The 22,503-nt window shown below is 37.5% G+C and overlaps 3 protein-coding genes across 5 annotated transcripts; 2 read left to right on the top strand and 1 right to left on the bottom strand.

Moving 5' to 3' along the window:
* Positions 4,031 to 5,826, bottom strand: LOC18773490 (protein GPR107). The gene has a single exon (XM_007205154.2). It carries the CDS (start codon positions 5,721 to 5,723, stop codon positions 4,407 to 4,409), a length of 1,317 nt encoding a protein of 438 aa, XP_007205216.1. The 5' UTR covers positions 5,724 to 5,826; the 3' UTR covers positions 4,031 to 4,406.
* On the top strand, positions 7,226 to 12,610 carry LOC18772211 (phosphatidate phosphatase PAH1). Its single transcript, XM_007208304.2, has 11 exons — positions 7,226 to 7,459; positions 7,883 to 9,540; positions 9,639 to 10,219; positions 10,300 to 10,373; positions 10,677 to 10,761; positions 10,949 to 11,035; positions 11,171 to 11,243; positions 11,706 to 11,749; positions 11,845 to 11,973; positions 12,062 to 12,163; positions 12,286 to 12,610. Exons 2-11 carry the CDS (start codon positions 8,031 to 8,033, stop codon positions 12,337 to 12,339), a joined length of 2,739 nt encoding a protein of 912 aa, XP_007208366.1. The 5' UTR covers positions 7,226 to 7,459; positions 7,883 to 8,030; the 3' UTR covers positions 12,340 to 12,610.
* LOC18775247 (myosin-2) lies at positions 13,241 to 21,473 on the top strand. 3 transcript variants are annotated; one of them, XM_020567241.1, is made up of 18 exons: positions 13,241 to 13,594; positions 13,864 to 14,085; positions 14,176 to 14,271; positions 14,760 to 14,812; positions 15,025 to 15,121; positions 15,549 to 15,622; positions 16,253 to 16,370; positions 16,650 to 16,760; positions 17,237 to 17,313; positions 17,974 to 18,040; positions 18,717 to 18,782; positions 19,163 to 19,270; positions 19,401 to 19,531; positions 19,736 to 19,802; positions 19,919 to 19,983; positions 20,057 to 20,150; positions 20,333 to 20,403; positions 20,508 to 21,473. In XM_020567241.1, the coding sequence occupies exons 1-18, from the start codon at positions 13,442 to 13,444 to the stop codon at positions 21,166 to 21,168; spliced, it is 2,331 nt and encodes a 776-aa protein (XP_020422830.1). In that variant the 5' UTR covers positions 13,241 to 13,441; the 3' UTR covers positions 21,169 to 21,473. The 3 variants fall into 3 exon arrangements, with proteins under 3 accessions (XP_020422830.1, XP_007206657.1, XP_020422831.1); XM_007206595.2 differs by having other exon boundaries at positions 19,919 to 19,971; XM_020567242.1 differs by lacking the exons at positions 13,241 to 13,594; positions 13,864 to 14,085 and having other exon boundaries at positions 14,175 to 14,271; positions 14,737 to 14,812.

The following is a 22,503-nucleotide window of genomic DNA, read 5'->3' on the forward strand; positions in this document are numbered from 1 at the left end:
GTACCTTAAAAAGAAAAACCCAGATGCCAGAAAGCAAGGGAAGTCCAGACATTTGATTATTTGGTTTCATATTCTTTGTTTGATTAAAGATTTGGCTTTTGGGTCATCTTGGGGTGTTAGTTCATGGTGTAATAGAATAAAAATAATGTAAACCAGTGACTCTAAAAGAGGTGTTTAGGTTGCTTGCTGCTAGCATATGGTAGGTAGCTTAGCTAACTTGCAGATATAAAACCTTGTATATATATGTATGACTGTTAAATCATGCGTCAAAATAGTAGAAAGTCCAGCTCTTTGACTGATGATACTTAGCCAGTTTATCAAACTTTGGTAAAGAATCGCTGAGCTGCACAGAATTTGAAAATTACTGCACAGAGAATGTTTCAAAGCTCAGTTGCATAAACAGAGGACTGAGTCAATGTTATATTTTTTTATTTTTCGGGTACTGAAAAGATTCGAGCTTTCAGTGACAGTAGTTTATATGAAGCCCTCAGTGTTGCAACCTGAAAAATATATATTAAAACAGAAGTTTTATGCTAAAAAATGGCTAGTTGGCTTTGGATTCTGTTGAGTTTAGGGAGCTATGAAAGACACTAGCTCTTTTGGGTCAAAGAATCTTTCTCTGTCTTATTGGGGAAAAGCCTATAGTTACGGTCAAATTTTCCCTGGATTCGGTGCCAACTGCAGACTAGAAAACAAGGCATTAAAATGACCAATTCAACATGGTGAAAAAACTGATTCGGTTCCCCTTCTGCTGTGATCCAAAAATTACCTAATGAGGACACTCCTATGGTGATTCTTTTGACACTATCAGAATCTCATTTTGAAAAATTGATCTGATGAAGACATTTCTCAGTGCTTTAATTACAGTTTTTAGTGTATACGTTACTTCAAACGAGCAGAACTTGCATGTAACGGGGATAATATTATTTTGCTATCCTCATTCAATCATGTGAAAAAATTATTATGAATGTTGAACGTGATTGATTAGGGAGTGATATACAAGTTTTTCTCACTTCAAACCCATCAGGATTAATTGGGTTCTCATTGTCGTTTTAATTGCAAATATTGGATTTTTGCCTTCAAATGAGAAGGATTTCAGGCCATGATCTCTATCTATTAACAATCAAATTATGAAATGTATAATTTTGTTCATGGGAATTGTCACAGATTAGAAGGTATGAATAAACAAATATTAAAGCATGGGCGGATAAGTGGCCTGGCCCTGTCCTTGCCAGCTAATTATTACTGTGCTTATTATGCCCATGCATGTTTTCTCATTGAGTTTTCGGCCTAGTGAGTAATTTTTTTAAAGTCACGGTAACATCATCACGTAGTATTATTAATTCACCTATATTGCATTACGTAGAGCCGTAGCAGCAGCCACATATTAAGATAACTATAATGAAGCCTGGCTTAGTATGATAGCGAAGAGTGAAGAAATCACAAAGTGGAAACTCTGGGCCATGGAAAAAAGAGAAAGATATAATGATAACAGCCACCAAACACATTGGCTTTTGTTGATGAAGCTTGCATTCTAAGGAAGGTTGGTTAATGAATGCTCCTGCTGAAACTTGATTACTATGGCTAATGGGGCTCATCAACATCATCTAGAAGTATAGAAAATTGAGTCTTGAAACTTGTAATAATAAGCAAAATGGTTTAGTCAGAGGCCAAAATCCCTAATTCAGCCTTGAGATGCATCCTAATTCATTAAGCCAAAGATCTTCCTTTTTTTCTTTTGGCCAGTGTGACTTTGGTGTTCCTTATGCTAGCTTAGCTTCCAAAGTCATGCAACACCACCAACACACACCCTGGCCCTTTGGAAAAGAAAAAAAGAAAAAAGAAAAGTAGTCTTTGATGCCATGGACGACACAGGTGCTTTCCAACCCTCTGTTTTGTCTCAGCAGCCCAACTCAATCTTGAAAAGCTTCTAATAGGACCGATACAGTACGGGTCTTTCCAAACTTCTATCTAATCTTGACCCATTTTTCACGTCCCATAAACTTGGAGGCCCAAACTTGAAGCTTCAATAGAAGTCTAGCCCTTCAATGGGTAGCTTTTGCAGCATATTTTACTAACCACATTCTCCACTGTGACACTCCCTTAAATAAATTCCATATACATTGAGGAATGTGATAAGTAGACATGGTATAAATATGATACAAATAATTTTGGTGTAATTTTAATGTCATTTCCTACAACATTAAGGAGAATATAATAGGGTGTTGATCTTCTTGACCAGTAACTATGAACAAAGCCTTGTTACAGGTTTCCAGTTAGATGATGGCGGAGTAAAGGATCGTTTACGGGTATGTTCTTGTGCATTGCACATTCTCATCCTAGCTGTTGACATTATTTATAAGTGCACCTTCTTGTTTGAGGCATACTTAATATATATGTTAAGATGTAGCCTTGTAGCTTTGCTTGGTTACATTGGTTGTCCTGAATTTGAACAAAATAAGTATTGTACTATATTATATTAAAAACAGATGGAAACAAACTGAGTACCAATTCAAATATTGTTTGCATTGTAGAAAGTGCCAGTTGCAAAAATAATCAGGGTGAATAAGCATTAAAGAAAATAGAACAGCCTTTCCTGTCTGGACTCTATGGATCAGCAAAAAAATTATCACGATTCAATAGCAAAGCCTCTTTTTGGGTAGGGTTTGGAGAGTAATTTTGAAGTTTATGGGGAAATATTTGCTTTTCCTAATGATCCATTTAATCAAGAAATATTTGCTTCGTCTCCTTTCCATCCTCATTGTCCACGTGTCCTCTCTTTTTATCTTTCTTGGGGACGAAAAATAGATCCTCACCTGCAAGTGGCTGGTAGCTCAATGGTTAAGAGCATTTAACCATGCAATGATTTTCCCCTCCTCCAATATCTCTCGTCCAAAAGAAGATAGAACCTCAACTCTACTTAAATTACCAATGACCCCTCTCCTTTCCTCACCAACTCTGTCAATCATTTTGTGACGTTATTTCCAAGAAAATAATGAGGCCCTCAATCTTCATTCTCTGCCCCATCATTGATGTTTCGTTTTATGACGTCTGTCCTAAAACTTAAACAGATACAAACACCATTAACTCTGGTCAGACCCCACCACCATAGCAGAAAATTCATAATTGAGGTGAGGTTGGCAAAATATGGTAAAGGATTGACAACACTGGCAGCCCTTGTTTTATGATTAGGAGCTTAAGCAATAACACCGCTTGTGTTTAACAGAATTCGTTTGCATTTACTATGATGATCTAGATCAGATCCTAAAGCTCACAAGCCTTGCCTCACAGGAGAAGACACAAATCCAAAGAGCACAACCCTAAGCAGTAAAACCTCTACAAGTTAATCACAAAAAGATCAATACTAAAACTCAATCTGGACACAGCAAGAAAGGGAACACAAAACAAGCTGGTTAATGCCTCTGAATTAAGACTGATAGGTTACCAAAAAAGTTTTTTGCTCCATTATGATCAGTTGTCACCAGTCTTAATTCGTATTCTTCTTTAAGTTTGTATGCTGCTAAATTTGTGTTGATTAAGATTGAATTCAGTTTTTTAGGGTCAACAGAATTTGCTAGAACAGACTGTAGCAGTGACCTGATGATCTTATCTCAAGACTCTAGTAGTTTCCAAGTAGGTTTGGTATTCAAAGTTTTAAATGCTTCAATTATTAATTTCCGTAGTTTGACTCAGGGTTACATAGATAGACCTTCTAGCAGATTCAAGCTTCTGTTAGGGTGGCAATTACCAAAAACTTTCCATAAGCTTCCTAATTTGATTAGAGAAACTAAAGACTATACAGAGAATGCAACTAGTCAATAGTTCAGAGTTACAAAGGACTTCCAACAGATTTCAAGCTTTGAACATGATCACCGTCATGCAGAAATTATACTCCATCTTATCATGAATGAATTTATAACAACTTGTAATGGAAAAAAAAAAACTTATTTCAGTAACCATTGTCAGCATTATGATTGAAAATACTATTAACAATCCTTAGAAATGAAATGAGTCACAACTGGTAAAGTGGTACATATCAAATCGAGTAGTATAACAAACCGAATCTAAACAGATACAAGCGGCAGAAATCATTATCAACATTGTAATTTGAAATCATTATCAGTGTTATAGATTGAAATCATTATCAGCATCTTTCAATTCAAAATCCTATCAAACAAAAACTACGAGGCAGAGTATCTTAAACAGAGAACTTCTTATAACATGTAAAAGAACAATAATACAATTGAAAGGAAAACAAAAGAGGCAACAGAGTAGAAGCAGCAGACCTGACCCATCATTAATTCTATCAGTAAATCCGATAAGCGGAACTCAAAATATTGCACGGGCAGCATCAGCAGCAACATAGTCAAATATAGATGGGCAGCAAAAAATGAACACTACCCAATTCAAAGCTCAAACTCCTCGTCCCTAAGAGCCATCTCAGCAGCCTCTTCTTCCTCCTCATCAAGAATAAAGTACTCGTTCCTCTCCACAGGCCTAAACATATAGAACATGACCATGTAAAACACCAGACTTGCACTCTCCTCAGCCGCATTGCTCACCCACTGGTACTTATAAGCTGCAATGGTCTTAAGCGCGAAAACGACGATTCTTGTGAAATACAAGTACCCAATAACGACAATGTAAAATTGCCTGAAAAGGGTCAACTTGGCCAAGTTTCTTGCAGCTTTTCCGTCGGTTTTCGACGTCTCTCTGAGAGACCTAATGGACCAAACGATGGGGAATATGATAGCACAGCAGCAAATGATATCAACCAACAAAAACACCTGGTTCCAGGTGACCCAGTCCTTGATAAACGGCCCAGTTTCCCCAATCACAACGGACGCCACGTTGGCCAAGACCTGCAGAGGGATAACAATCATCAACACTTTCTTCTCCTTCTCCTGCAAGAAGGGCTTCAAAAACGACCACCCGGTCCCGATCAAAACGATCACCGTAAACAACAAAACGACACGGAGGAACTGGAAGATGTAGAACAACACATCCCATCCGTGGGCGGTACCGGTGACCTTGACATAGTGCTTGTCCTCCGCCGCGGAAATCAGATTCAACGCCTTCATCAGAAGCAGCCCACCCATCAAAAGATGGATCCGGTGCACGGATCTCTTGTTGGTGTAACACAGGTAGACCCAGAAGCCCACAAACACCAAATAGGCCAAAAAGAAGACGAAGAACAGAGAAGGAAGATGGGTCAACCCGGCCGACAAATAGTCACGCGCACCATCTGGGTCGAGATTGTAGACCTCCGTCCGTACAAGCATGGAGACGGTGGTCTCCGGAGCGCAATTGGCGAAGAAGAGGCTGTACTCGTTCGGAGCAGAGACCGGGTACGAGTGGTTAAACGAGGAGAGGGGCGGCGGCGAGAGCTCTTTGAAATTGAAGAGATGGGTTATGTAGCGCGAATCCAAAACGCAGAGCTGAGGGTTCTGCTGGATCTCGACGAGGACTTGCAGGAGGGACTCTTCGGAGAGGAGGAAGAAGCCTAGGCGCGACGGGTTGATGTCACTGAGCTTGGAGGTGACAGACACGTGCGAGACCCGGATGGTCACGTGACCGCTGTGGGTGAACCCGAACTTCTCGAAGAGGATCATGGGGCGGTTGTCGGAGGAGATCGTGAGGCTCTTGATCTCCGCGGCGGTCGGGGACACCAGCGCCGCCACCAGGGCGGCGATGACGAGAGGGACGAGGGGCAATTTCGTCATTTTGCTCTCGGCGAGGAGTCCAGGCCTTGGAGGAGATGGAGGGGAGATCGTGAGAGAGAGAATTTGGGATTTTTGGGGACGAAGGAAGCGAGGAGGGGTTGGCGTGGATTATAAGTTTTTTTTCCGGTTTGACGATAATGACCCCCTTTCACTATGAGCCAAAATGAGGCCCAATTGTTTATGGGCTTGGTGCGCCGGCAGGCCCATTTCTAGACACTGTCTCGTGGGCTCGTGGAAAATATTAAATCTACGCATGTGCAACACGTGGACGTATATTCGGATGTCACAAGTCATATCTCATAACTCACAAGTCATGTTTTTTTTGGGTCTCACAAATACCCTTGTTCCACCATCAAACCCCCACATTGCCATCGTGGACTTGCAATTTATTATTTTCTCAAATTAATTAATTTACTATCATGTCTAGTTGCACAAGTGGACATGATTGATTATTAATGACACCGTTTTTGTTAATGATAATGGATGTGATTACTGTAATTTTATTTTTCCTGTCCTCACTCATTCAATTCAATTAAATTAAGAAGGGTTATCGAATAGTGTTGTGTGATTTTTTTTTTTTTCCTTTGATCAAGTGTTCACGATAATTTAATAGCCCAAGAAAAAGTGCAAATTAGCAAAATTGCTAGTAATGTTTCTAATAATAGATTGACCTCACATTAGCTATGAACTATAAACAATCATTTTTTTCAGAACAAAAAAATCTATAAACAATTGTTTCGGGTGGTGACACATAACATGTGTGATTTGATTGATAAATTAAAGCTCCATCTGTATAAAGAGATTTTAAATCTGTCAAATATTTTTTTTAGGAATTAAATCTATGAATTTAGATTATATTATCGGAAAAAATGGACAAAAAAAATGAAAGAAAACAAATAAATTTCAAATGTTTCCTTGCATATAGTCATTTTAAATCTACAACACCTTGCGATAGTAATTTCAAATCTACAACATCTAGTTAATTTAAATTCATTCAATCTAATATAATTCTTATTTTTTAAGAAAAATTTAGCATTGGGATCTAATCCAAATAATTTCTTTAAAAAATTCTAGCCAAATGGAGTCAAGGATGTTAACAGGAAGAGTAATATGCCGGTTACAGTTTCCTTTTTAATTATTCTTCTATTATCAGAAATTTGAAGACCATGATTACTCAATTGGATTTCTCCATTTTCCAAAAATTTGTGTGAAAAAAGGAAAGGGCATTATGGACAATTTGGTTCTGACCGTATTAAATATTTGTTAACTTCGAGACAAAGACTAATAGCACTCGAGGTGCAGGTGCTGCCGAGGTGGTGGTCCGACTCCACCTCGTTCAAACCTGGCGACATGCATCTGAGTAACAGCAAGGAAAAGACCAAACTACCCTTTCTCCAGACACCACTAATTTACACGTCACCGTCCAAATTCTCCACGTAATTTCGTCGAACCACAGGACCAGTTACTTATGTTCCTTCCAGGGGTACCTATTTAATGCTTAGCCATGGAGATTTCTGTCTCTGGTTTTTTCTTTTTTCCTGTTATCCAAACAAACCTCCAAGGGAAATCCAAACTTCGAAACCTCCAGTATTTCAACGACGGAGGTTGGATTTCCAATTCGCCATCCCAAAAGCCCAAATCAAATTCAAAATCAAAATTCAAGAGGAAAGAGCCCCGCAGAGAGAGTCGTTTGAGTCTTTGAGCTGTCTCTGATTGCTCATTTCCGATTCAAACCCGTAAGTTTAATCACAATGCTCTTCGTTTTTGCTATTTTTATGTGTTTTATGATTTTTCAATGCATTTTCGTTCTCAATTTTCGGTCTTGATTATTAATGTTTTTTTTTTCTTTTCAATTTATAAAGATGTATTGGAGAATTTTCGTTAGTGTTTGTTTGATTCCCGAGAAATCGAAGGAAAATAAATTTGAACTTTTTCAGCATCTCAGAGCTGAACTTGCTTGGATTGTATCGAAAGGTTCCAAATTGACTAATGAAAAAAAATAAAATTATTATTTTTCTTTCTTCATTACCTGGCAACCAAACAGAGTGTTAGGGTTTCCAATCATTTTTAGATGACAAATGGTTGCTCTATTTGTGTATATTGTTCAAATTTTTAGATTGTGTTGTGTGATTATCATTCCATTATGTGTTATGATGTAGATACCAAAGAAGGATCAGAATCATAATCAAGAGAAGAGAATTTTGGATGAATGCGTGAAGACAATTTTTTGTTGACAATTAAAGGTTTGAGTTTAGATGCTAATTGGGGTTTCACTAAATTTTGAGGGGTTGTTAGTGGCTTGACCAGATGAATGTGGTTGTCAAAGTTGGGAGCTTGATATCCCAAGGTGTTTACTCTGTTGCCACTCCTTTTCATCCCTTTGGTGGGGCTGTTGATGTCATTGTTGTTCAGCAGCAGGATGGGACATTTCGAAGCACGCCTTGGTACGTCCGGTTCGGTAAATTTCAGGGTGTTCTTAAAGGTGCAGAGAAGATGGTCCGCATAAATGTAAATGGAGTTGATGCCAATTTCCATATGTATCTTGATAACTCAGGAGAGGCTTATTTTGTAAAGGAGGTTGATTCTGGTAAAGGAAGTGAGACAAATGGGGTTGTGAAGGATTCTGTTACTTTAGAACCTACACAAGAGGAAAGTGGTTTGGAGATTGATAACCAGAATAATGGTAATGAAAACGTTCTTGAAATTCGTAGACTGGAGCATAGTGTCTCTGATTCGATGGTGGTTCAGTTGCGAGATGAACGCAATTCCTTAGGTGCAAACCTGATACAGAGGGCAGAATCTGATTCTGATCGGAGGTATTACGAATATAAAGATGAGCAATCTTCTCTAGAGGGTTCCGTTGAGTTATCAGAGTATGGATCAAGTCGATATGATAATTTAGACAGTAATCATATTGTGGAATCACAGAATTTAAACTCAGAAGTTATATTGGTGAGTGTGGATGGTCATGTATTGACAGCCCCCATTTCAGCATCAGAGCTTAGCACAGAGGATGTGCAAGACACACCTCGATTCAATCTTGGCCCAGGTGAAGAGACCGACTTCTGTGAAGGCAATGAGGAGTTTAGTTCAGGTGAAACTGCTTGGGCTGCTGATTATATTTGTAAGCTGAATGAATCTACAACTAACGCATCTGGTAATGTTTGTGGAGTTCAGAATGAAGATAATGTTATTTGCCGTCAGCTGGAAGTTGATGAAGGAGGCAGGGGACTTGCATGTCAAGCTCAAGAAACTCAAAAGACTTCAAGACAGGAAAGAGATCTTCAGATGCATAGGGATTCAGAAGATGCATCTACTAACAAGGCAGACGTTTTCAAGAGCTGTTTGGGGCTAGAAGAAATGGCCAAACGTGGTGGGAAAGCTGATGTTGAAGATATGGGGTCCTCATTGGAGGTTCAAAATTCACCAGAAAAATCTAATCAGACTCTTCCGGATCCGGTGGTTGATAGAACTGAAGATGCTAGTGTTATTGAATTGAGAAATGACAATGAGTTATCTGCTTCTTGTGGTTCTGTTTCACCTGGCAACAATATGTCTCCACGTGTACAAGTTGGAAGTGAATCAGTTGAGAAGATTGTGTCTTCTTTGGAACAAATGAGTATTGAAAGCATTTCTGTACATTCTGTCAGTAATGATCCAGACTGGAAGGATGAACAGTGTGTTACATCAGCAGCAGTCGATGAGACAGAGAGTAGTCAACAAATACCTGCAACTGGAGATGAATGCAGTAAAAATGAGCTAATAGAACCCCCAACAGAATCTTCAAGTGAAGAAACACAAGTCCATTCAAGCATAAGTAAGCACCTCTTACCCGCTTCAGTTGTTATTTAACTCTCCATATTTTTTTCTTGATTCTAGTATCTAATTTGTGTTTACTGTTCTTACAATTTCCAGGGTTTGAGATCTCACTCTGTGGAAATGAACTTCGTGTGGGTATGGGTGTCAAAGCTGCTGCTGAAGCCTTTGCTGCACGCCGTGTATCTGCACAGGATTTCATAACTTCTGCAACATCGATTTTGAAAAATGAAAATCTGATTATCAGATATAGGGAAAGATACTTTTTGTGGGAAAAAGCAGCTCCTGTTGTTCTTGGAATGGCTGCATTTGATCTAGATTTACCTGTTGCGCCCGAGGATGCAATTCCTGTGGAACAAGATGGCTCAGAAAAACCCAGGGATGAGGATTCAGGAATGCCTTCCACTCCTACTGGACGCAGATGGAGGCTCTGGCCTATTCCATTTAGAAGGGTGAAAACACTTGAGCACACCAGCAGTAATTCATCGAATGAGGATGAATTTGTTGATTCTGAATCTGGTCTGCAAAACTCACAACTTGAAGCAACTCCTGAGTCCCCCCAAAAGCAATTTGTAAGGACAAATGTTCCCACCAACGAGCAGATAGCATCTTTAAATCTCAAAGAAGGTCAAAATATGATAACTTTCAGTTTCTCTACCAGGGTTTGGGGGACACAACAGGTTTGCCAATCATCTGGTGTTTCATTTATAAATTTGAGCTATAGCCAATAGAGTTACTAAGCCATTTTTATCTTTACCAGGTTGATGCACATATTTACTTGTGGAAATGGAATGCCAGAATTGTAATTTCTGATGTTGACGGAACTATTACCAAGTAAGGCTGCTGTAAATGTAATGTGGTTTTGTTTGCTAAAATAAGATTGCTTCTTCAACTTTCTGAAAGTAGATGGAAAATGTTGAAAGTTGTAATTCTCTTGCTTTCTTCTATTGCCATAGGACAAAACCATAAGAGACCTAGTTTAGTACCAGACAGTTATGCAAATTAATTTTTTGGACTATCATATGTCAGCACAGGCAATCTGCAAACCTATCAAAAATACAAAAAAGACTTTACCATCATGATGTTATTATTGCTTAGTTTAAAGATAAAACTTTCACCTGAATCCATTTTTTCCAGGTCTGACGTGTTAGGCCAGTTCATGCCATTAGTTGGAAAAGATTGGACGCAATCTGGTGTGGCTAGACTTTTCTGTGCAATTAAGGTACATCTCTTTAAAGATCATTGCAGGGGAAAAAAAGACCTGTAAGCCCCATGTTCTAACTGAGTTTAATGGGATTGCATAACTTTAATATTATAATGGAAAATCCCTTTCTTTTATATTATAATGGAATTATTTGGTTTTTCTTTCGTAGATCGCTATCTAATATTGAGTCCTGCTTTTTCTACAGGAAAATGGATATCAGCTACTGTTTTTGAGTGCACGTGCAATTGTACAGGCATATCTAACGAGAAGCTTTTTAGTCAACCTAAAACAGGTAACCTAATAATAGCGTCGTTTTTGGTATCCCTTTCCTTCTAATCCAACACCAAATTATAGTTCCTTGCCTTCTTTAAGTGATTATGTTGATAGAACTGCATACGCCAAGTTGATTACTCTTCTGTACTTGCAGGATGGAAAAGCTTTACCCAATGGACCTGTTGTTATATCACCCGATGGATTATTTCCTTCATTGTATCGTGAAGGTGAGGTTATCTCTGTAATATCTGTTCAGCTTGCATTAACTAACCGTATTATAGTATTTATGGTGCCCAATCTTTAATGGTAATCTCACTGATTTTTTCATGAAGTATACCATGTGAAAATGAAAGCCAATAGGAAACTATAAAAGGAGAAGGGCACGCATAGAAAATATTTGTAGCGTTTACCACGATAGAAATATTTTAGACGCTAGTAGGTTGATTTGGATCAAAGCAGCATATTTCAGCCATGGTATGGTTTTATAGGGTGCCTGTGGTAAATGAGTAACTATTCTCTCTCTTGTTCACTGTTGATATACGATGACTATCACATCCTCTATTTATTTGGATACGCAAGCTCCTTTGTTTGCTTACATGTTTGAATTCTACCTGTCTTTAATTTTTTTTAAATGTTTATTTAGTTTGCGCTGATCAATTAGTTTGTTTTTACCTATTTGCTGATGGCAGTTGTAAGAAGAGCACCACACGAATTCAAAATTGCCTGTTTAGAGGTAAATAGCTAAGAAAGTTAAAAAGCGAACACGTCTGGTTGGCATTGGATCTTTTTCTTCTAACAGTTGTGATACGTGATAATCATATACTGCAGGACATAAAAAAGCTCTTCCCCTCTGATTACAACCCATTCTATGCGGGTTTTGGAAATAGAGACACAGATGAGCTCAGCTACAGGAAAATTGGGATTCCAAAGGGCAAAATATTCATAATCAATCCCAAGGTAATTGTCTTCCACTGATGCTTATCACAAACCAAAGAGAGCAAATATATGTATCTTCTGTGGCTAAACTGTTTCCATTAACTTGCAGGGAGAGGTGGCCATCAGCCATCATCGCGCTGATGTGAAGACGTACACTTCCTTACACACTCTCGTCAACGACATGTTTCCTCCAACTTCACTGGTTGAGCAGGTAACTTAACATTCTTCTACATCCTCTCCTCAGAACATAAACCGAAGTGCAGCTAGAGAGAGCTCTAACTCTGGCTTTGTTTTCATAATCGATGATGAACCTGGTTTTCAACACATTTGTAGGAAGACTTCAACTCGTGGAACTATTGGAAAGTGCCACTGCCAGACATTGAGTGATGGTTGTTACTTAGAGAAAACATTTCCCTTTGGCCAAACGTGTCGGCGGCTTGGAGGCATGCACATTGTAGAGATAACAACACTTAACATTCTTGCTGATCGTCGTCTCCATTCTATGCACATAATAGAACTGATGGCTCTTTTTTTTTCTGGGTCAGTTGTATTATCAGTGTAATATCCAAGCCATTGGCATTGTATTAGAAACTTGAGATTTTGATAGTCAAGAAAAGCTCTCTTAAAGAATAAAAGTTATTTTGACACTTTGCTTGCCCTCCCTTTCTTTCCCTCCCCTTTCACAGTAGCGTATCATTTGATGTACTTATCCAGTGTAATCTAAAAACTTTTGCAGTAAACATTTAATTACGACACGGTATAGTCACTAATCACTAAATTATGGAAAATCTTTAAAACTTACATGATCTGTTAATACGCGTAAAAAAGGTTAGTGATTGGATTTGTCATGTTTACAGACCAAGGACAAACTATGGTGAATCTTAAATGAAATGATCAAGGAGAAATCACTTGTATTCATTATGTGTTTATTACTTAAACCGCATAAATTAATAAAAAAAAGGATATAGCATTAGTACTTGAAAATGGCTACAATGTTGATTAGTATATTTCTAATGATCAATTAGCATTCTACATAAAATTATGTTTATGCAATATAAAAAAATATATATAAAAAAACCTTAAATCATGTTTATCATGAAACGACGTCGCTCCTTATGGTTTAATTAAGCGTTTAATATGCCGAGAAATCCTCCACGCCCATGCTAAACGTTGCTCGTTTGCAATAAGTAAGAATAGGGGTAATTTGGTAAATTCGGAGTCGAAAGAAGAAAAGGAAGCGAAACAAAAGGCAAAGCCGCGCAAAGTACTCCAACTAAAACCAGAAAAAAACGTTCATTTTGCACCCAGAAGGAATTGCTTGATTTCTTCTTCTCCATCTTCTTCATCAACCCAAAATCAACAAAAATCCGCCTCCTTTCATCATTTTACCTCTAATTTATTTCTTTAATTTCTCTAATTTATTTGTTTATCTGTTTGGTGAGCGGGAATTTCCGAAAGAAAACGCGAGAAAAAGAGAGCGGCGGATGACATGTCGTGGATAAGAAATGCGGTGAACCTGGCAGTGGAAGCAGGGGCTACCAATAGCCTCACTCGCACCGTACGGAACTACGCCGACTCTGTCGTCCTTCACGCCGGGAATGCCGTCGCCGGCGGAGCCAGACTCCTCCTCCCTGAACGCATTGTATTATTTCCCAACTCACCATTTCCTTTTAATCATTTTATTACTTCATTTGAAAGAATTCAAATTTTGATTGAAGCTGCGTTAATTTTCTCATTTTGCGATTATCTGCTGTTTGAATGGATGCCTATTTCGTTGCAACCCAAAAAAAAATGAATTCCCATTTCATGTTTGTTCGTTTTTCATTTTCTTATAGAAAAAAAAAAATTGGAGTTAGTTTTAATATTAATTTTATTCAAATTCTGATTTGTTTGCTTGGGTTTGTTAATCAGGGCCCTAGGAATTTACAGAGTTTTAGGCATACTGTGAAAAGATTGGAAGAGGTGTCTGTTTCCTGTAGAGGGGTAGAAAGGGTTCAGCTACTGAGGAGGTGGTTGGTTGCACTTAAAGAAATAGAGAGACTGTCCACCCTTTACAATGTGAACAATGAAAGAAGCCCTGATGACCAACTTAACTTTGATGAATCCATGGAATCGCCAAAAAGACCTACGCTGGTGGGTAAACCCTGATGCACTCTACGGTTATGTTTTTGTTGTTTTGGTTACTCTATCTTTGTAATTCTTGTGTGTTGCTGTTTGAGACAGGTTTATTACATTGACTCTGATATGGGAGATGAACCAAAAACTTTTCGCGATGTCTTTCTACATAGCCAAGCTCTTGAAGGCATAACATTATCAATGGTAAGTTGAGAAATTATTAATGTTTTCTCATATGCATCATACCAGTCTTCTTGTATAGACAAGTGCTGAGAATGGATCATGCTCTCTAATTTTGATCTTAATTAAATGACTTGGTTGACATAGATTGAAGTGTTTGCTTATTTTACCACTTACAAGGCTAATCCCCTAGTGCTTATATGATGAGTGAAGTCATGGGGTCATATAATAACAAACGGCAATCAAGGGTCACCAAGAGGTGCATAATAATTGCATTATAAGTAGAAAAGAACTCTTCTTTTATTATACACGGAAAGTCAAAATGAAATGGTTCTAATTTGTTGAAGTTTTTTTCCTCCTCCCTCTAATCTGTGTGCAAAGTTTTAGAATATTTTGATTTATCCCTTCAAGCTTTCCCTTGAGTTTTAGTGCCATTCTGCATACATTGGTTGGGCTTTGTATTTGCTGATCCATGGAGTTTAACCGCAGGTTAACTCTTTTGTATGACTCAGATTCTTGAAGAACCAAATGAGGAAGAAGTTTCGCTACTTTTGGAGATATATGGGTGATTTTTCTCACTCTTCTAATATTCTCATATTGGCTGATTACCACTTCTTTGGGATAACTTAGGTCCTTGAAATTACATTTTTAGTCCATAACAACAGCAAGAAAGATTCTGTTCGGTTGACCAAAAAACTAGTCAATAAAAAAAAGATAATTTTCCTAAAGATTGCTTTTGCAGATAATTTTACATGAATTTTTTTGTACCATATACAGGCTCTGTCTTACAGGAGGAAAGGAGGTACATAATATAGTAATGAGCAGTGTACAGAATTTGGCAGCAGCACTTTCATACTATCAAGATGAAGTACTGGTAAGGACAGGCGTATGCATGAATTCAGCATGAATGGGGTTAACTTAAGGCTGTAAGCCTTCTGAGTACTTTTGGGATCAGACATCTAAGGATGGCCTAAATATTCAGCTTTCGCAAATGTTTTGCTTGAATTTTTCTTGTCTCAGTCCAATCGACGTTCTAATCATTGAAAGTGCTTCTTATTAAAAGTTACATATTAATATTATCATTTGAAGGCTTCAGTTCCCAAGAAACCATTCCCTTTTCCCCCCCTGTTTCTTGAACTGCCATCTTCATATTTCTACTCATATGAAAAGTTACATAATTTTTTCATAAGCCAAAAACAGTACATTTCTAACCTTATGCAAATTATGTTGCAATTTAAGAATTTTGAGTTTAATGCATGCGTCCCTTTCTGATCTACTTTTCTTTTTACTTCTGTTTTCAGATAAAACGAGAAGAATTGCTCCAATTTGCTCAAGGTGCAATTGCAGGGCTGAAAATAAATGCTGATCTTGCAAGGTGGTTGAGGAACATTTTTTTTTCTTTTCTTTGCTGCGTGTTTGGGCATTGACATGCAAACTAAGAGATATTTGGAATGAAAATGACTGTTTTTATTGGTTTTTGATGTTTTGTGCTATGCTGATTCTTCTGTGATTAAGAAACAGAATTTTTGTAGCTCCACTTTATGCCTTGATATGTTAAATTTGTTTTTTCATATGCTGGTAGATATTATATACTGAAGTGACTGTTGCATGCTCGGACTTTGATCAAACAGATCAATCAGCACTATGAATTCATAATATGTATATTTTCTGCTGCTCACTCTCTCTCTCTCTCTCTGTGTCTACATGTGATCAATGAAACTCCAAACTTGTTAAACATGATTCTTTACAATTATCCTTCCATACCACTGCATTTTGTGCTCTTGAAGTTTGGTTTTCCTTTTTCTTTGTTAGTTTATTATGTAGAGGACAATAACGTACAGCAGAGTTTTTTATTTGCATACCCTCTATTCGATCTCCTTTGGTGAATGTTTGGAATCCACATGTTTCCATTCTTAGACAGTCATTATTAGCTTAAGTTTTAATAAGATCCAGTTGTTACTTCACCTAATCTTGTCCTCCACCTGTTTTTGTTCTCTGCTCTCAGAATAGATGCTGAAGCCTGCAGTATAAGGGAAGAACTTGATAAAGTGATGGCACACCAAAAGCCTCTAAGTGAAGGTTGTGAAAAATCATCTGAGAAGGAAAGGGATGCAACAATAGAGGTAAACTTGATCTTTTTATTTATGCTGGTACAAGCACACATTCAAATACACATCCCATAAATGCACCGCTTTATTTGAGATGATTTTATTTTATTCACATTCAAATTAAAAGTGTTATCAGAATCTCTATTTCAGTATAAAGAAGCGCTTGTAGAAATTCAACTGTTCAAATATGATACATGCCCCAACTCCCTAACTGTTTAAATATTTATCAACTAAGGAATTAGGATGACTAAGTGTATATGACTCGTTGAACTGAAAGGTCTGATTTCCTTGCAGAATTTAAAAGAAGCACTTGTCGAAATTCAACTATGTTCCAGGTTGGAGGATCTATTATTAAAGAAGAAATCCTTGAGCAATGGGGACTCGCCCGAGATGCATTGTGAAAAGGTGTACTCCATGTGACATCATCCCCGCCCCACCCACCCCCCACTTCCCCTCTCCCCCCCCCCCCCCTTCTCTCTTTGAACTGTAACCAAACCAAAGAGGAATTGACAGTTCTGAATGTTCTAGACTGATTCAGGGTTTGACAAACAACTTAACCTAAAAGTGGGTTTGATTTAACAGTTTTTAACAGTTCAGTGAGGTCAAACATTATATGGTGTCCATGAAACGTATCCTGAATGCAATCTAGAGAAACAGTGTGAAGAACAAAGCTACAAATTTTCAGTTCATCTTATAAAAATTAATCTGAACATTCTTCTCAGTTTCTGTGTTTTTTTATTTATTTTAAATATGGTTACTGCATAAGAAGCCTAGCTATGCCTTTGAGGGGCACTGCATATGTTTAGACAATTAGCCCCATCTTCTCAGGCCAGGTCTTCTCTTATTTGTATTTAACTGCCCTGTTTTAATTTATATTGCAGGTTGAAAAATTAAAAGTATTTTCAGAATCTCTTGCTAACTCCACCTCACAAGCTGAAAAGCGCATTTTAGACCACAGGTTTCAAATTGTATCTTAAAGCATCTTGCTTGTGTCTATGTGTGCTAGTGTTGTATGCAGGTTTCCATGATTGTTTTTTTGTCCGTGTATAGCATGTGTTGAGAAAATAGATGCTTATGTAAGCACATCCATGGTGAAACAGTTTTTTGTCCATGACCTAGTTTTTCCGAGAATTTTCAGTTTAAATGAATTAGCATATGTTTATTTCCTTCTTTTCCTACCTGATAAAATGGATTCTCATATTGTGTATGGACCATAAAGGACCTTTTTCATCAGTAAAGGGGTCTGCTTGCTGAACATAGTGTTGAATTAGATTAATCTGATGGTTGTCATTAATTTCTTAGGGAGATTAATTTTCGTTTCACCGCAATCTTGTTGTGTTAGATGTTTTAGCTGTTTTTTTTTTTTTTTGGTGGCTTCTTGGCCACTTCTGTTGTATCTTTTATGTTTTCTTCAATAAAAGTTCGTTTCTTTTAAAAAAACAAAAAAGTGCACTTGAGCTCTATACATTTTTGGTGCATGTCAGCACACACCTCTCCAGTTTGATATTTGATTAATTGCTATTTGACAAAGAAAATGTGAAAATTAGGTCCAGTTGGTGTTTCCTTAATCTTTATTTTCTTTAATGGTTTTTATTCTTTCTCTCAATACTTCAAGCAGGTTTCAGAAAGAAGAAGCACTCAACTTTCGTGTAGCTAAAGCTAATGAAGTAAGCCAACAGGAGAAGGTATACTGGCTCAAAAGACTTATTTCCCTCTTTTTCAAAAGAGAATGTGAAAGAACTATGTGAATCCATTCAACTAAGGAATTCTTTTGCACAGATATATCATAAGTCTCGATTGAATAGGCATTTCCAGTTAATGATAGCTTAATTAATATGTCTTGAAGCCTATCTATCTGTACATTATATATTTAAATGGGCTTCAGTTGCTCAGAATTTGTGGTATTCAACAGAATGGATTTAATCTCAGACTGTTCTTTTAGCTATTATAAAATTTGAACCTTGCCTTTTACTATTTGTTTGATGAATTTAGCCTTAATTTTTGTTTCTTTGAGGATTAACCTTATCATGCAAGTTTTGCCCACACTGGCACGTGTCAACTTATTTAGATGCTTAAATAAAAACTGTAGACTTCCCACACAATGATAGCTGATAAATTTTTGTACCCATTGTTAATATGTATAGAAATGTGATTTAAGAACATCTTAATAATCTGTAATTTAATTTTTCAGAATTGATATATGACTTCTTTTTTGTCTAGTAGACTTGTTAAATTTTTATGTCACATATGGTTGAGGCCTACTGTCTATATAGTGGACTGTTTACTGGAATAAATTTTGTTTGGTTGTGATCCATTTTTTTGTTGACATCCACGAAATTGTAGTAACTTGGCATTTTTCAGGAATTGGTGGCAGAGATCGGACAACTTGAGAGGCAAAGGGAAGAACTCCAACAAGAACTGAAAAAGGTTCCTCCTCTGTTATATATAAAGAGATAGTGCACTTTAGGAGATCGCAGTCATTTCCAATAGCGGTTAATTAATCGTTAGTTCTAGGCTTCTAGGTAAAATGTACTCTGTGATATTCATATTGATGATGATCAACTGAAGTGGTGCGTTCTTGTTAATGAAAAAATTGTCCCCATTCACAGAGCCTATTTAAACAAGTTGAAGGGTGTTCATGAGAGTATACATATGCATTTTCTTTTTGTTTTGGTGTGAGCATCAGAAGAGGTGAACTGCAAATGTCATCCCTGCCAATTCTATAGCCTGCAAAATAAGTCCTATTGTGTTTTCTCATATTCTTTTGATAGGGGGGGTATATATATACGGCTGAACATTTTTTACAGGTGATTATTTCATTGAAGGCCGTTCGTGCACGCCTTCACAATGCAAGGGAAGAAAGAGAACAGTTTGATGAAGCAAGCAATCAGATTCTTGTACACATAAAATCAAAGGTATTATAGGTTTTTTGTTATGCCTTAGGTCACATTTAGAATGCATACATTAAGAATGATTTTCTACAGATGTACTTTGGATGAGCATTTAATATGGAGTATCTATAATATCTGTTTTCTTTAATCACAGGAAGATGAGCTGTCAAGATCCATTGCTTCATGTAAAACAGAAGTTGATGTTGTCAATACTTGGATTAGTTTTTTGGAAGATACATGGCTTCTCCAGACCTCGTACACAGAGAAAAAGGAGAAGCAGGTCAAGTATGTAGATCTTATTTACACTGATCAGCAAATGAATCTGATGCCAATATTTCATGTTGGATAACTGTATTCTGAAAACTTGAAATGGAATTAATATCTTATGATATGATCTCTTTAATGTTTTCTGTACTTGCACTGTTGTGTCCATCCCCTAGTGTATGATGAGTTCTTCATATTTAATGATATTTGTTATTCTTGTTCAAGTGGTGAACTGGAGAGATATGGAGACCATTTTGTGAATTTGGTAATCCAACTTCTCTCTACCTACAAGGTAATAGTTTTCTTCTTATATGTTCTTTTAAATAGTGCATCACATTCACTTTTATCTATTACTATAATTTCTTTTTTCACCTTCTTATTGGTGTGCCTGTCTTGTATCATAACTAGGAAAGCTTGGGATCATCCATCGTTCGTATTAAGAATCTCGTGGAGAGCTTGAGGTCAAGTCAAGGGTCATTTTCTCTGTTTCTCTTAGCTTTTCTTTTACACAGTTTTATCAAGCCTCTGATTGTTTATTTATATCAGAGCAAATATATCACCTCGTATAGATGATGGAATTTCAAAATTAAATAACCGAAGAAAAAATCTTGAAGAGGAATATTTGGACATGGAAGCAAAGGTATGCACACATTTTCCACGGTTTTTTTAATCCTTTGATAAGTGAAATTTTCAGTCAAATTCTTCAAGATCACGTCCACTTTTGCATGTATGTATTAATCTTGTATTTCTTCATTCATTGTGCTTTGAACCGATATATCAACATGAAATATTCCTGAATCTAATTTCCCTTTGTCATTTCAGTTTCTGACCACCTTAAGTGTAGTGGAGACCATGAAAAGGCAGTTCTACGTTCAAACTGAAGGCATTTTCAGGTACACTCTCGTCTATGCTGTCATTTTCCCTTCTGCCATTAGGTACACCTCTATGTCTATAGCATCACTCCCTTGATATGATACATGGTACACTCTTGATCCAGGAGAGATGACCAGAAGGTCAAAGACCTCTTTGATGCCCTCAAAAAAATAAAAGATGAATTTGAATCCATTGACAGACCGACATTGGAAATCGAAGCTTCACCACAAAGACCAGAGACACCGTCTAGTGATAGGCCCCAAATAATTCCATCTCCTACCTCTACCTCTCCATTGACAGCCTCTCCATTGACCACCTCTCCATTGACTGCTGGACCTCCAGAACTCAAACTGGATGAAGTATCCAATTCTTCCTTGATTAAGGGAGAGAAGACTTTAGACCCAAAAGAAGAACTGGCAAAGCTAGAGCCAGAACATGGGAAGACCCCTCCATTGACCACTGGGACTCCAGAACTCAAACAGGATGAAGTATCCAATTCTTCCTTGATTAAAGGGGAGAAGAAGACAGTAGACTCAAAAGAAGAATTGGCAAAAGTAGAACCGGAACATGGTAAGGCCCCTCCATTGACCACTGGGACTCCAGAACTCAAACAGGATAAAGTATCCAATTCTTCCTTGATTAAGGGAGACAAGACACTAAACCCAAAAGAAGAATTGGCAAAACTAGAGCCAGAACATGGGAAGGTTGGCAAAGAGGGCTCAACAGAGGAGATTAATGACTGGGAGTTTGATGAACTTGAAAAGGACCTAAAAACCCCTAGCTGACCAGCAGGAAATAGGCCAAATTCGTACGGCGGAATATCCGAATATGTATACTGGTGCATTTTGATCTCATAACAACGATGGATTATGGCATGTCTAGTGGAACAAGCAAGTTAGTAGCTTTCTTTTCCAGACAAGATGCAATGCTATGTATTTACAGGCAACACTCCTTATAGGTTGTAAATAAAAAGTGGACAAACATTCGAGTGCTTAGGTTTATCGAAGTGTGTAAATTCTCTTATCTTTGATTACAAGATGTAGATACCTTAAAAAGTTAAAAGCAAATTAATTTCTCCTGTTTATAGATACCACAACCATGCAACTTCTTCTTCCAGGTCTGTTTGAAACATATTGTGCATAGAGCAAAGAAATTGATTTCACTGATCATGTGAGCAACACTTGATTACAGGACATCTGCTGCATATGGAAGAGAGATGTGTGATAGCGACCGTCGTCTACACGTGAGGTGGGGGTGGCTATCATCCACTGATGGGTGATGAGACCTACTGCCATCACCAGTGGCGGACCTAGAAATTTTTTAGCGGAGGTGCAAAATTGATTAAGTATGAAAAATGGTTTTTCGGAATAATCATTTTTTCAAGATAATTTTTGGCGGCTTTTATTCCTTATACATCAAATAAGAAAACTTGATTTTATGGGATTTTAGTATGAAGTATATATTGACTTAATGAGCCATCACTTTTAGCTTAAATCGTATTTTGCACTAAAACCGATTTTTCATATTTTGATTTGGTAGGAATTTGATTTTCTAGTATTTTTATTTGAATCCAAATGGGGGGTACTTCCTTATTTACATTGTAAACTTAAGTAAATGGAGTAATATAAAAATAAATTAAAGTAAAAGGACGAAGACATTTACTTAAATGTTGAAAATGGAAATAAGGTAATCTGTACACCAGTTGAACAAAGGGGCAGTTTGAAGTACTTACAATGGTTTTTTCGGCGAAAGTGCAGCTGCACCTCCTTGCGCCTTAATGGATCCGCCTCTGGCCATCACTACGCTGGCGACTGTCATTAGTATTTTCTGTATTTCTTGCGAAGAAAATAGACTTCGCAAAAGTGGCAAACCTAGAGAGCTTTGACATAAACGCATATTCATAAAGCCGATGGAGTTTTTCAGTCACATTAGTTAAAATGAGATTAATCATGTGGCTAGGAGGACCAGAACTCGAGCATCTCTTAAGATTATTAGCATCACGTGACCTCTTGATCAGGCGTTAGTAAGATTAATATCATAATATGGTCTGTCTCGTGTAGGCACGTGATGGCTACCATTACTGGCAGTGAGCTTCTACCTTTTTGTACCTTTTAATGGCT

This window comes from Prunus persica, chromosome G6 (assembly GCF_000346465.2).
Source record: "Prunus persica cultivar Lovell chromosome G6, Prunus_persica_NCBIv2, whole genome shotgun sequence".
Taxonomy (NCBI): Eukaryota; Viridiplantae; Streptophyta; class Magnoliopsida; order Rosales; family Rosaceae; genus Prunus; species Prunus persica.

Bases quoted from the DNA above. Each gene is read 5' to 3' on its own strand.
- LOC18773490 (XM_007205154.2), bottom strand. From the start codon at position 5,723: ATGACGAAATTGCCCCTCGTCCCTCTCGTCATCGCCGCCCTGGTGGCG.
- LOC18772211 (XM_007208304.2), top strand. From the start codon at position 8,031: ATGAATGTGGTTGTCAAAGTTGGGAGCTTGATATCCCAAGGTGTTTAC. The intron at 11,974-12,061 runs GTAATTGTCTTC...ATTAACTTGCAG, and splicing joins TATTCATAATCAATCCCAAG to GGAGAGGTGGCCATCAGCCA. The intron at 12,164-12,285 runs GTAACTTAACAT...ACACATTTGTAG, and splicing joins CAACTTCACTGGTTGAGCAG to GAAGACTTCAACTCGTGGAA.
- LOC18775247 (XM_020567241.1), top strand. From the start codon at position 13,442: ATGTCGTGGATAAGAAATGCGGTGAACCTGGCAGTGGAAGCAGGGGCT. The intron at 16,371-16,649 runs GTAAACTTGATC...ATTTCCTTGCAG, and splicing joins AAAGGGATGCAACAATAGAG to AATTTAAAAGAAGCACTTGT. The intron at 18,041-18,716 runs GTATACTGGCTC...GGCATTTTTCAG, and splicing joins AAGTAAGCCAACAGGAGAAG to GAATTGGTGGCAGAGATCGG.